Genomic DNA, 13,048 nt, shown 5'->3' with positions numbered 1-13,048 from the left:
CTGTCACGGCGCACGATGCTCTTTGAAGTGTATTGGCTTGTGGTTTGAATAGATCATACTAGAGTATTGCATTCATGTGGTCAATTATTGCCGGTGTTCCCAGGCTCCGGGCGGGGAAGGTATCACGAGACCATGATGGTTCCAGCTGGTAGGTTCGTCTGAAACCCATTCGATCGTTCCTGGATATAGTGCCAAAGCAAACCACCGGCCTAGCATTGGTGGTGTAGGAACCCACAGCCATTCGCAGACTAAGCTTTCGGCGCGGAGCTATCGGAAAGATGAAGTACTCTAAACGCGTGAGATGTGGTAGTGCGGTAACGTGGGACGAAGGCGGGGATGAAGGCGACAGTACACGGAGGCAGGTAGTTGCTCCTGGAAAGCCTCCTGATGCTCTTCACAGTAATTGGGGAGGTGACAATTCGGGAATAGCGCGGCTTTAGAGCCTCGGCGAGTCGGGTTGTCGTCATCGCTATGGCTGCAGCACCTAAACCTCGGCCTCGCATCACACGTGTACCCTACGCGTCGTGGTCTTACCAACTCGATGTCCTCTTCGGGCCTGCTAGAATGGCTTTCAGCTGGCGAACGCGACCCGCCTTGAGACTTGGTGCTGCTGGACGCCCTTCGTTCCGCGCCCGAGGCATACCCTCCAGACGAAACCTCTACCTCGCGCCGCCATACCTACTGGACGACTATATACCGCGCTATCAGCTGCTCTCCTCAGTGGAAGCCGCCAAGAAGCGATCCCTGGCCTATGCGCACCTGCGTGAATGCAATCTCTGCCCCCGACTGTGCGGTGTCAATCGTTACGAGACGACAGGCACGTGTCTAATAGGAGCCGAGACTGTCAAAGTCAACACTATCGCTCCTCACTTTGGTGGTGGGTTGAAATAGACAAACCGTAGGCGTGCTCGTGCTGACGCCGATCAGAGGAGCCCTGTTTTCAGGGACACAATGGTAGCGGATCAGTCTTCTTCTCTGGGTGCAACCTGAGATGCGTGTTTTGCCAGGTATGCTGCCCTGTCCTTCGTCGTAGCATACACACTAACGCCGTGTTCAGAACCACGATATAGCCCACCAGCGCAACGGGTTCGACCTGACACCAGAGCAACTCGCAGAGTGGTTCATGAAGCTGCAGGACGTGGGCCGCGTCCACAACATCAACCTCGTTACACCCGAACATGTCGTACCCCAGGTCTGCCTATCGATTCTGCACGCGCGCGATCTCGGTCTCCACATACCCATCATTTACAACACGTCGTCGTTCGATTCGCTCGAGAGCATACACTTGATGGATGGCTTGGTGGACATTTACCTGCCGGACTTCAAGGTGTGGCGTGACGCGACGAGCCGTCGGTTACTGAAGGCAGACGGATACACAAAGGTGGCTATGGAGAGTATCAAGGCCATGCACGAGCAGGTGGGCGACCTCTGCTTCACTCCTGACGGCATCGCCAAGAAGGGAGTGCTGGTGCGACACCTGGTGATGCCCGGCATGGAGGACGAGGGACGAGAAATTGTGAAGTGGCTTGCCGAGAACGTGAGCAAAGACATCATGGTGCACATTATGGAGCAGTATTTTCCAAGAGCTCATGTAGGCAAGGAGCGGCGCGGCCGTGCAAGCCAGGGCGTTGTTGAGCCAGGCGGTGTTGAAGCCTCACCTTCGACTAAGAAAGACGTGCGATATAGTGAGATTAATCGCGCGGTAGACCTGGATGAAGTCGCATCAGTCAAAAAAGCAGCCCAAGAAGCTGGCTTGTGGAGGTTCGTCGAAGCATCAAGACATGGCGGCTTTAACATCTGACGACGCCTGGTGCAACTTACAATATGCGGGTTCCGGAGAAGGCGTGACCAGGACACATCCACCGCGCCTGCTCTTCGTAGGTTGCGCTTGCTCTAAACATCACCTAGGCACCAACTCGTCTGTAGCCGAGCCAACAGTCACATCCACCCCGTCATCTTGGACACCACCACAAACATATTGATTCGTGCATTACTACGATGCCGCCGATCAGCATGGAACAAATCTCCGAGATCGAACGCATCGTCCATGACCTCAAGGTCGACCGAGATACCTGGCAGGCTGTGGCGCTCCAATACAAAGCGGCCTTCGAAGCTCAGACATCCCGCCTACACGAGCTGCAAAACGTGTGCTTTGCTACGCAAGCCGAGCTGGAAAACGAGCGAGCTCAACAACAACGTCTCCAGACAGTCTCTGGCGAGCGCGAGAACCACCGTCCTGCTACCTTCGACGGTACTGAGGACCTTCACGTCAATTTCACTTTTGGTACCGCTACTTTATGCTTACCGAAAGAGATCGAGCCAACTCACTTGCGACGGCCCTCCGAAGATTGCACCCACCCCTTGTTCAAGCGCGCACAAGAGTGTACCGCTCAGCGTAACTACGGCACTGCCCTGGTCGAGGTTGAGCGACTCCTGAAAGGTCCGCTCAGCCATAAGGCTCGCGCCGAAGGCTTACTCTTGAAGAGCAATATTCTTAGAGCCTCTGGCCCCGATGAGCTCCTTGACGCGCTAGCTACGTGCAGCGAAGCCGTAGAGCTCTGCGACCGTCTTTCTGAGCTTCAGAACTTCTTGCCACGCATACAATACCAGCGTGGCCTGTTGTACTATGAGCTGCGTCAACTCCACCAAGCCCGAGAAGCCTTCAGCACAGTTTGCGACGACGACCTCTCCGCTAAAGCCAGGGAGTTTCGCAAGTCTTACGATGATGAGCTGGATCTGCTGCGCTGTACCAAGCGTCGGTCGGGCTTTGATGAGAACCGCACTATGGAAGGCTTGCTCGCCCAACTGGAGGATAAGGGCACAGAGGTAATTCGGCGTCGACTCCAACACCCTACAACATACTGACCCCTCTTAGAACAAGCGCCGTCGAACCAGTGCGCAACTTAGGCAGCGCGCCGCCGCGAAAGCGAGACGAATGTCGTTGCCCTACCGCTGGGTCAAATCAAAGAGCGACGAACATCACCGAGAGTAATACTACCATGTCACACTGGTCTGTAATCATGGGAAGCCATGGCAGCACTCCGCCGTTCAGGGGATGAACTTTTGGTACCCCGCTTCTTTGTTCGCACAGACATGGCGGTTCAGCCACCATTTGAGGGGCCGTGTCATTCTTTGTGTTGAAGTTTTCCGCTTTCTCGCAAGGCTGCAGGAATTGAACAAAGAGTTACTGTAGAGAGCGTTACGTCAAATGCGGCGCGGCTTGAGACATCCCAAAGCACGAACATCTTTAGTCGGAAAGTTGATAGTTCTATGCCATCGCAAGAACCATTTACCTGAGCTTACTAGGAGCTTTGCTCTTCTAATTATTTCATCGCGATGTTCGCAAACGTTCAGCAGCCCTTAGAGGTCGCTGCCCTCGGCCATGAGTCCCTCAACGGCGTCGCGAATCGTACTAACGATGTATCTGCATACATCAACAATCTCCCAACTCCCCCCACACACGACAAATCTTCCGACTGCGCATCACCATTAAGTCAACTCTTGCGAGAAAGAGATCAACACATCAGCAATGAAACCCCTTCGAATATCACGCCTGAGTCTATCGCAAATGGCATCCCCATTGAAGAAAAAACCAGCAACGAATTTAGGATAGCCATGGGTCTGATCCAATGCCAAACATACCTCAATCGTTGCGTAGTTTTGCAGTCAATCATCAACTCGATGGAGCGCACACCCCGGGCACAACAGTCTGAGGCTGAGGCCGAGGCAATCGTACGGTCCTACTACAAGAGAATTCATAGGTTTGCTGTCGAAGCATACCAACTTGCCGAAGCTAGATCTAGCCGCAGCCTACTCGCACGTTCCGAATACTGGTGTGGCCGTGGCTGCGGTGGTTTGCGCGAATGGGATGCTGCTGTGAGCCACTTCAGGTCTGCTGCGAACATGGATTTGTCAGACGTCTATTTCAAGGGTATGCCACGTCAGCAAAGAGGTCTACTGAAGAGTGAGAGGGAGGATGTCGACTTCCTACTCCAGAGCGTAACACAACGTTACAACGAATGGATTCTAAACGGAGGAGCGCACAAAACCGTCGATGATCAAGAAGCAAGCCCCAGTCCTACCGAGGTTATCCGAAAAGAGGCACTGAAGGGACCGCGTTGGAGGCCACATCAAGAACACTTGGACTATCTGGTAGAGCAACAGTGTAGTACAGAAGGGTCTTCCGATAGACAGCTTAGCCACCTTCGATCGAGTGAACACGCAGGTGTTTCCTTCAACGAGAAGGATGTGGCAGCTGCTGAGGAAAGGCTGAGTCTGAAGGATGACAAACAAGGGATCCGAAACACATTAAACGCCGATGAATGGTTCTACGTCCTTCGTGGTCACAAGCCCACCAAGAAGCGTACGAATCACACTGAACACAACAGGGCTAGTGATCGAGGCCGCCAACACAGCGAACCTTCCAAGCTTCCACCATCTGTCGCGTCAATCCATTCCAGAAGTGTCTCTTCACTCGAACCCTCTCATGACCCACGCAACGCACTCGACACCGCCAGCTACGAAAACGGCGACCCCACGCCATCGCTCGTCGGAAGTGGCGTGTCGCCTTCATCTGAGGGAGAGCGCGGACTTCCATCACCGACAGCAGGGTATTCCCAAGGCCGTCGCAAAATGAAACTGCCGGCCATAAGCACCAGCGCAATTCAGAAGGATGCTAGACTTGGTGAGGCTGTCCTGGGCTCCCTCTCGCCGACGGACCTGAAGGTAGACGATACCCGTGACGGGGATGAGACAGGGGAGGTTGGATCCGGCAACAGCATGGTCACATCGGCGGGGAGGGATTTGTCGGCAACTTATTAGTGGAGGATCGGGCGAGGGTGGAGATGTACGGTTCTCTATGGGGGTGGGTAGGAGTTAGAGGATCGCGTTGTATGTATGAAATGCAAAAGGTCGACTTGTTCTGCGTTGGTATGTTTATTAGGCTAGTGATCTGGGTTATATGCGATAGTCAACCGCCTTCTCATTCTGACGTTGCCGTTCTCATGTACTATCGCGCATTTGAAGCATGTTTTGCACTAACGTTGGAAGGGATAATCGGTGTGTACAACGCTTTCTCGGTAGACCTTTGTCCTTTTGTTCTCCTTATCAAAGACTGTTCGCGCATGCATCATACCTTTGTCTACTTACCTTCACATAAGACGCCTACTCCGTGTGCGCTATCGGGGCCTGATCTTCGAATTATGCAGCCAAACATAGCAATCACATCAGCAAACCTACATACACATCTCGTTCCCAGTTTAAAGCAGCCATGTCATACATACCACCATCAGTACCGTCAGAACCCGCTCCACCAACCCTCAGCGACCTCTGGGTCACCGAAAAGCACACCTTCGTACACGGAAACGCATGGCGTTGGACCGACACCGGTTTCCTCGTCCTCTTCATCCTCCTCTTCCTTTTCATAATCGGCCTAGTCTGCGAAGACGCGGATCTAACAGCTGAGCTCATGGAGCTCAAAGAAGGCACATATGCAAAGCACATCGGAGGCACAGTCATGGCATACTTTGATGAGGGCATTCGCAACGACCTTTTGCAAAAGTACATCAGGACGGGTCTCGCGAGAAGTAAGATGAGATTAAAGCGCGAAATCACGGCTGAATTGATCGACGCATACCGGAAACGACAGCGAAAAGACAGTGCTGGGAGTGATCCGCACGGCCCACGTCCTGTACCACGGGATGGTGAGGAGGCCGATGAATATGCTGAGCGCTTGAGGGAATGGACGGAGGAGGATCTACGGCGTGAGACGGATGCGAGGGTGAGCCTTTGGTTGAGAAGGCCAACGGGGGAAACTGTTGGGTTGTCGAAAGAAGAGGCTAGGGTTATAGCTCAAGCTGCTGGTAGTAGTACGTGAGACGTTGAGGCTTCTGTGTTCGAGTCGGATTCGCTTACGAACTAGAAACCACAATGAAGCAAATCTGAACAAGTCATACTATGTATCTGTTCAAGACGCATCTATCTCGACCTCGGTTGTTTCTTCGACACCAGCGGCTGGTTTGAGTGGTATGTCACTCGCCCCGTTCTTGGTCATGCTTGAGCTCCTGCTTTCTCCTTCCGCAGGCCGCCAGTATACATGGCTGAGTCCGTTGTCGTTCGGGGATAGAGGCTTGTTTCCAAGATAATAATGATAAACAGATCGAGAGAGGGCGAGATTAGTGGCTATGATGCCAAGGCATAACTCGGTCATGGCCCAAATGGCTACGGCAGAGTACTCATCTAGTCAAATTGAATTAGTACGGCTTTATTGCAGCGCAAGAATCTTCACGTACAGGCAATATCCTTTGCTTTCGAATTAAGTGTTTTCGCCCTGACAGCAGAACATGCTGTGCAGATCAGTCCGAGAGCCATCAGCACCCAAATTGATACCTTCCTTCTTGTGGGCAACTGGATATCCCGCGTAATGATGATAGGAAGCAAGGAGCATATGAGATCGGTGATGATCGATATGCCTAGGTGTCAAATAAGCTTTCAGATCAGGAAATGGCTTTCGTATGCCTTACCAGCTTGTGCATAAATTGAGTAGATTCGTACTTCCGTAGGCCAGCACGTGCCTGGTCCCGAACGCCAGTAAAGGCTAATAGGCTGACATTGGGCCAAGAGGACGATGATGACCTCAAGGGCAGCAATAACTAAAATAGAGATGATGCAGCCAGCAAGCCATTTCATCTGGCTGGAGTGTTTGATTCGAGTCATGAGCAGGCAGACGGAGATCTTGACCGAAGCCATAGCAGCAAAGAGAACAAGCTGGGCGTACCAACTGTACATGTTGATGAATTCCTTGTCGCTCTTGGAAAGCGACGCACTGGGTCTTCCCTTGCCTCTCGTCACTGCCGTGATAGTAATTGCGGCCTCAATGACCGTGAGCATCATCGCGACTGCGATGGTGTGGTCATCCCAGCCGAGGGCTCGGCGCTTCCTGCGAACCCAGAGCCGTAGAACGGTGGTGAAGAAGGCAATTGTTGTAAATAGCACCGAGACGGTGATCAATGCCGGACCTCTGTCTGCGATCATCGAGAATGGCGCTTGAGTTTCAAGTAAGGAAATGTATTCAAGACAGTCACTGTCATGGGGATACTTGTAACTTATTTGTGGCACGACCAGCCCAGCATAGGATCCTTCTGGACAGCAACTGTAGACGCATAATCCACAGTGCTTTCCGCAAAAACTACCAACAAAGCACGAGCTTAGACTTTGCACCAAAGTTACGCCCCGATCTATTACGAAACCTCGTATGACGGATAGCTTCGCTTTCAAAGGATTGGGTCAACGCTGGGAGCGCACCTCGCGGCCGAAGAATCGCTCAGCTGCAGGGGTCGACTGGGAAGAATCGTTCTTGTTGGCTCGCTTCGTACCGTCCATAGTCGCGACGCCGGCGGCTTACCTGTGCTTGAGAGCTCACGGAACTCGATGTACTATTGCACGACGGCTCAGCATGACCCTTTCGACACATGGCAATGGCGGTGTTATGGTGTTTTGAGGTCAATCAGCAGGTGGCGTAGCCAATGGGAAGACATGGCTACAAGCACGGGGAGTGTAGCAATCGCGCTCGCGAGGCGAGCCCGGTAACGCTGCTGATTTGGGCATGCAAGGTATCTGGTATGGAGAGCGTTACCGGGGATCGAACCAAACGGTTTTCCCGCCTTGGCGCAGGGAAGGATTCGTATCCATGCGAGCGATATGCAGGCGCATGCATACCGGCTGTATTCATGCGAGGCGTTGACCAATTGAAGGGCCAAACAGATCTCGTCAGACAATCCTTCCCTGACTGGATAAGACGCCTTACAATCTCGACATTTTGTGTGGACTATCTCCGTGACACGGCAGCGGTTCTCCGAAGGACCAATTTGAGCTCAATTGCCGTAGCTGGAAGGCGCATATTGAGCCTTTTTTGTTGGCCAATGATGGATAAAAAAGGGCCTAACTGAATCGTTGGCAATGCGGGCCTGCTCTAGACAGTCGTGCGGTATTTCCAAATCTTATGCAGCAGGCCTCCCGCTTTCTCTATTCCTACAGGTTTCCCGTCTAAGGCGTCCACTACGCAGGAGTACCATCGTATCGACTTTTGTTGTGTACAAGACGCTGAGCACCGATGTGGCTCATCTCAGCTCTGTTCTCCGCGGTCGTGCTGGGTGTCGTACCTGCAGCGAGTGCGAAGACATGTCAGGTACCCGATGGTAGCTTCGACTTCGTATGTATTTTCCAGGCTGCAATATTGAATACATGACGGAGCTGACCTTTTGTCTAGGTCATTATTGGAGGCGGAACAGCCGGCCTTGCACTTGCCACGAGACTCAGCGATACTCTTCCAAGCCATTGTATTCTAGTCATCGAAGCTGGACCAGATGGACGCGACGAGCAACGAATCTATATCCCTGGACTGAGAGGTTCGACCTTTGGTTCCTCGTATGATTGGAGTCTTCCAACTGTGCCACAAGCTGAAGCAAACAACCGGACTATAGGCCATAACCGTGGCAAGGTCCTCGGTGGTACTTCAGCCCTGAACCTGCTTGTTTGGAATCGTGCTACTGTCAAGGAATACGATGCTTGGGAAGAGCTCGGGAACCCAGGTTGGAACTGGCAGAATATGTTTCCAAGCATGCTGAAAGCAGAAAACTTCCAACGACAGAATGGCTCCCCACAGTACGGCGTCGATGGTGTTGGATATGGAGGGCCGATCCAAGTCGCTCTCACTGAGAATCCGCCGCCCCAGCTCCAGGCTTGTATTCCAACGTTGACCAATCTTGGCGTGCAAGAAAATCTCGAATCGTTGAATGGAACCAATCTTGGCGTCATGTATCAACCGGCTACCTATCGCATATCCAATCACACGCGCTCCTATTCCGTGGACTATCTTCCAGAAGCTGGCGACAACCTAGTTTTCATGTTCAACACTACCGTCCAGAAGATTCAACTCAACGAGGATGGGTCCAAGGCGACTGGCGTCATTCTCATGGACGGCACATTGATCCAAGCCAGGAGCGAGGTAGTTGTTTCCGCCGGGAGCCTGCTTTCTCCAAAGATTTTGGAGCTCTCTGGGATAGGCCAGAATTCCGTGTTGGAAAACGCTGGTGTCGAGCATATCGTTGATCTTCCCGGCGTTGGAGAGAACCTACAGGACCATCTCCGCATTCAGACCACGTATGAGCTCAAACCCGACATTCTCGGAGTGGATATCCTAAAGTATAACACTACGTTGGCGGCCAGTGAACTGGACCTGTGGAAGCGCGGCCGTACTTCGCTGTACCAGTACGCCGGAAGCTGCTACGGCTTCGTGAAGTGGAAGCAGGCTCTTGATGACGACAGGAAGCTCATCCAGCTCGCAACGCAATCCGCGGACAAGTCGAATCCTGTCGATCGAAAGAAGCTTGAACTACTCACTGGTCCGGACTCCGAAGCACCAGATCTGGAGGTCGTCTTCAGTGATGGTTATATAGGAACAACCGGATACCCGAAGAATGGCACAGCTGGCTACGGCAAGCAGTATGCAACGCTGCTGGCTGGTGTACAGCACCCGCTTTCTAGGGGATCAGTCCACATCAACGGATCCGATCCAGTCAACAAGCCTCTCATTGATCCAAGGTATCTTGGTACGCCTTACGATCTAGAGGCTCTAATTCAGGCCGCGAAGTATACACGAAAGATGGCCATGACCGCGCCGTTCAAAGATGTTTGGGTATCCGAGTTCGATCCTGGTATGAGCACCGAAACAGACGCAGAGTGGGAAACGTACATCAGGAACAACGTCTTCACTTTCTACCATCCACTAGGAACTTGTGCGATGTTGCCGAAGAAGGACGGTGGCGTGGTCGACCCCCAACTGAGGGTTTACGGCGTAGATAATCTCAGGGTGGTGGACGCGAGCGTCATTCCGATGATCATCTCAGCGCATATCCAGACAGCCATTTATGGCATCGCAGAGAGAGCTGCAGAGATGATGGCGACGAAGTACCGCTGAGGAAACGCGCTTGGTGTCGCGTTGCTGGGAGGCTGGGAAGCCGAGGCTCATCCTGATTAGGAATAGCTGAACGCGTCGCGTGTCGTCATGAGGCTCTCAAACCTCATCGTTGCTTCTCCATCAGCATCCAGCTATCGTCTTCCGCGCCTGACTACTTCACAAATACAAATATAAACTCATCGCGATATGAGACCTCGTGGTTCGATCAATGACATGATTATTCTACAATTAGAACGCTGTCAGAATCAAGCAAGTGCGCAGACACGGCATACCCTTCCCGATACCAAGATCTTGACAGTACCTGCATCGCAGCATTGAATGCCCAAAATATTAAACATACAGAAGCGCGATATTGTATGGCGCCCCTGCCGGCACCTTCGATGGTTCGCAATCAAGTTTGGGAAACCAATAACTGCTAGGATCCAACACAAGACGAATGGACTAAAGCAAACTCCGCCAACGCCAAGCTCCCCACTTCCCTCATCAGGTAAACTTGCGATCCCAATTCATTCTCAAGAAGAGTGGCTCCTTAAACTCAGTTTTCAGTAGATGAATGGAGCGCCGGTGTTGATGTGTCGAATTCCTGATGGTTTCAGGAATAGAACTCGACCGCGAGACAACGAGACGGTTGGGCGTCTACTTACAGCACACTCGGCAGTAAGGTAATCTGTGCGCATAGCACAATTCAGGCTCTGAGTACGCCGGCGGATAAACGTGGAGCCGCTGCACTGGCGCAAGTACTTGTCGAGCCTGCGGAACTGGCGTTGTGTACGCTGGAAACTGGCCGTTCGCACGCATCTGGCCAAGCATGCGCTGGTGGTTGTTCATTGCAGTAGTCAACATGATGCCATACGCGCTCAACATTCCCTCGAGGTCATCCGGTTGCATGTCCGCTGTGCGTTGCTGGAATCCATTGTCGGCCTCTTGGTGCAGGGTACGCATGTTACTGAGTTGAGCGACTGCTTCTCTGCGTCTCGAGGCACGATAAGCTTCACGCTGCTCCAAAGCTTGAACGCGGTCGGCGATATCGATAATTCTCCCCTGGAAATCCTTGAGATCTGCGTTCTCTTGCTCCAACTTGGCTATGCGCTCTGCTTGTTCCTGCTGCGCTTCCTGTACGGCTCGGAGTTGCGCTGCAAAGCCCAAAGGCACGATCATTTGAGCACATCCTTGGCTTGGAGTTTGCGCAGATTCCCGGCTAGACTGCGGAGGGAAATCTGGGGTTGTCATCGTTGGAGGAGGGTTTCCAGTGCATGCGCCAGTGGTATTCTGACAGTCGCCCATTATAGCTTTCGTGTATGGTGTAGTTCCTTGCTGCTGCGCGGCACGCCAGAGTCGATCAACGCGTAGAACAAGAGAGGCAACCGGCGAACTGAGCAACGAAAAGTTGATGGAGCTTCGCGTTTGCGCGCAATTAGCGATGGGTCGAGCAAGCAATCTGTCGCAAATACACGGAAAGAGCCTAGCGGCGGTGAAAAACCGCAGTGAGCGATGAAAGGTGCGCTGACAGGCGCCTATAGTCTTGTGGAGCATGGCAAACGAACAGCCGTCCTGCGTCACTCCCGCGTTTGGTTTCATGATCACAAATGCTCTTTGTTAATCGGGCAGGACGTTATCAAATATGATTGACGGTAGGACAATATCATTAGACTACCCAAACATTGGAACGTAAGATATCTTATCCTACTCCAAGAAGAAAGTAGTCATACTCCTCGGCGGGACAGAAGCTACAAATACTGACCCATTCACTCCATACGTCCCAACCATCGTGTTGTTGTGATCGTTATCTGCCAAGTACGCATTCGCGACGCCCATCGTGAAATTACAGCCTTTAATACTAACCTCAACCTGTCTTTCATAGTGCGCCTCATTGATAACAGGGATAGCCAGCGTACCATTCGTGTTCTCAAACGCCGTGACCTTGAGGTTCTCAGCGGGACTGATAGCATCGATGCGAACGGATCCCGGACGTGCGAAACGGAAGTAGCCGGCGAAGGCCCAGAGACGGCGGGATACTTCGAAGGTGTTACCTCTAAGACGTACGAGGATGGCGTCGCTGCCGGTGGTGTTTCCGGGGTTGTCTTGTGCGCACCACCAGTGGAGGTAGCCGGATGTGTCGCTGTAGACGAAGGCTTGGTGCCTTTTTGTGGAGTCAGTTAGTTGTGTCAGCAGCAAGTGCTTTGTATGTATGACTTACATGTAGATCGCCCATTGTAGACCCTCTGCCAGCTGGCCAGTTGTGTCCCAGGTAGTATTGAATGGACCGCTACCGTCTGACCACTCGGTCTCCATGTTTGGCTGACCATGCGTATTAAAAGGTCGCTCAGGCATGCTTTGATAGTTGTGCCATGTCGCCACGTCGTACATCTTGCCGCCACCAGCTTGATCCAGTTCATAGAGCAGGTTACGTTCCTGACGAGCACCAGTAGCGTCGCAGCAGGACACCTTCAAGTCCTCGCGGTACTTCTTGACGGTAGGATAAAGAACTTTGAGGAAGTCGGCAGCCTGGTATCCGTCGGAGTCCATGCTAGCGTAGGTGACGGGATTGAAGTCGGGCTCGTTGTAAGCACCGATCAAGTTGACGTTGATACCCTTCTCTTCATACAATCTGACGTACTCCACAAGGTAGTCAGCGTATGCTTGTCGCCAGTCGTGGGTGCAGTTGGTTCCGCGCACGCCGCAGATCAGTCCGCCGTTGATGTCCGTGGCATCGGTCTTGAAGCAACCTGGAGCAGACCAAGCGTCTGCATAGATGAAAAGATCCGGATTGGCTGTCAGAGCTTGTTGAGTGAGCTTGAGCTGGCAGCTGTCGGCGGTGGAATCATTCATTCCCAAACCTGAGTAGTTGGCCGGTGCTGATGGGCTTCTAGGACAGCTGCCGAGGATACCGTCCGTAGGGCTCGAGCCAACGCGGTTGCGCAGCACAGAAAGGCCTCCGAGGTTCTCGTTGAATAGATAGTCGCTGACGAGCTGTTGGTTTGAAGGCGAGAGGCCTCGAGTCCCGGTTTGATCGCAGGCGACACCAAAGGCTCCTGAGCAGCCACCTCCGATCATCGTTTGATGTCGAACCGT

The 13,048-nt window shown here is 52.7% G+C and overlaps 7 protein-coding genes across 7 annotated transcripts; 5 read left to right on the top strand and 2 right to left on the bottom strand.

Annotated features, from left to right (window-relative positions):
- Positions 1-564: 564 nt before the first annotated feature.
- J4E84_008656 (uncharacterized protein) lies at positions 565-1,801 on the top strand (the record flags this gene model as incomplete). The annotated part of the gene is made up of 3 exons (XM_049391226.1): positions 565-877; positions 928-1,007; positions 1,058-1,801. 3 exons carry the CDS (start codon positions 565-567, stop codon positions 1,799-1,801), a joined length of 1,137 nt encoding a protein of 378 aa, XP_049240928.1.
- Positions 1,802-2,013: 212 nt separating this feature from the next.
- On the top strand, positions 2,014-2,992 carry J4E84_008655 (uncharacterized protein; the record flags this gene model as incomplete). The annotated part of the gene is made up of 2 exons (XM_049391225.1): positions 2,014-2,826; positions 2,876-2,992. 2 exons carry the CDS (start codon positions 2,014-2,016, stop codon positions 2,990-2,992), a joined length of 930 nt encoding a protein of 309 aa, XP_049240927.1.
- A 623-nt stretch (positions 2,993-3,615) lies between these two features.
- On the top strand, positions 3,616-4,821 carry J4E84_008654 (uncharacterized protein; the record flags this gene model as incomplete). The annotated part of the gene is made up of 1 exon (XM_049391224.1): positions 3,616-4,821. The coding sequence occupies one exon, from the start codon at positions 3,616-3,618 to the stop codon at positions 4,819-4,821; it is 1,206 nt and encodes a 401-aa protein (XP_049240926.1).
- Positions 4,822-5,269: 448 nt separating this feature from the next.
- J4E84_008653 (uncharacterized protein) lies at positions 5,270-5,875 on the top strand (the record flags this gene model as incomplete). The annotated part of the gene is made up of 1 exon (XM_049391223.1): positions 5,270-5,875. One exon carries the CDS (start codon positions 5,270-5,272, stop codon positions 5,873-5,875), a length of 606 nt encoding a protein of 201 aa, XP_049240925.1.
- A 2,235-nt stretch (positions 5,876-8,110) lies between these two features.
- Positions 8,111-9,976, top strand: J4E84_008652 (uncharacterized protein; the record flags this gene model as incomplete). Its single annotated transcript, XM_049391222.1, has 2 exons — positions 8,111-8,209; positions 8,267-9,976. The coding sequence occupies 2 exons, from the start codon at positions 8,111-8,113 to the stop codon at positions 9,974-9,976; spliced, it is 1,809 nt and encodes a 602-aa protein (XP_049240924.1).
- A 636-nt stretch (positions 9,977-10,612) lies between these two features.
- On the bottom strand, positions 10,613-11,134 carry J4E84_008651 (uncharacterized protein; the record flags this gene model as incomplete). Its single annotated transcript, XM_049391221.1, has 1 exon — positions 10,613-11,134. The coding sequence occupies one exon, from the start codon at positions 11,132-11,134 to the stop codon at positions 10,613-10,615; it is 522 nt and encodes a 173-aa protein (XP_049240923.1).
- A 525-nt stretch (positions 11,135-11,659) lies between these two features.
- Positions 11,660-13,030, bottom strand: J4E84_008650 (uncharacterized protein; the record flags this gene model as incomplete). The annotated part of the gene is made up of 2 exons (XM_049391220.1): positions 11,660-12,116; positions 12,174-13,030. 2 exons carry the CDS (start codon positions 13,028-13,030, stop codon positions 11,660-11,662), a joined length of 1,314 nt encoding a protein of 437 aa, XP_049240922.1.
- Positions 13,031-13,048: the final 18 nt, after the last annotated feature.

This window comes from Alternaria hordeiaustralica, assembly GCF_023758085.1.
Source record: "Alternaria hordeiaustralica strain BMP 2776 chromosome Unknown scaffold_23, whole genome shotgun sequence".
In the NCBI taxonomy this organism is placed as follows: Eukaryota; Fungi; Ascomycota; class Dothideomycetes; order Pleosporales; family Pleosporaceae; genus Alternaria; species Alternaria hordeiaustralica.
This window is presented reverse-complemented; position numbering and strand designations above follow the sequence as displayed.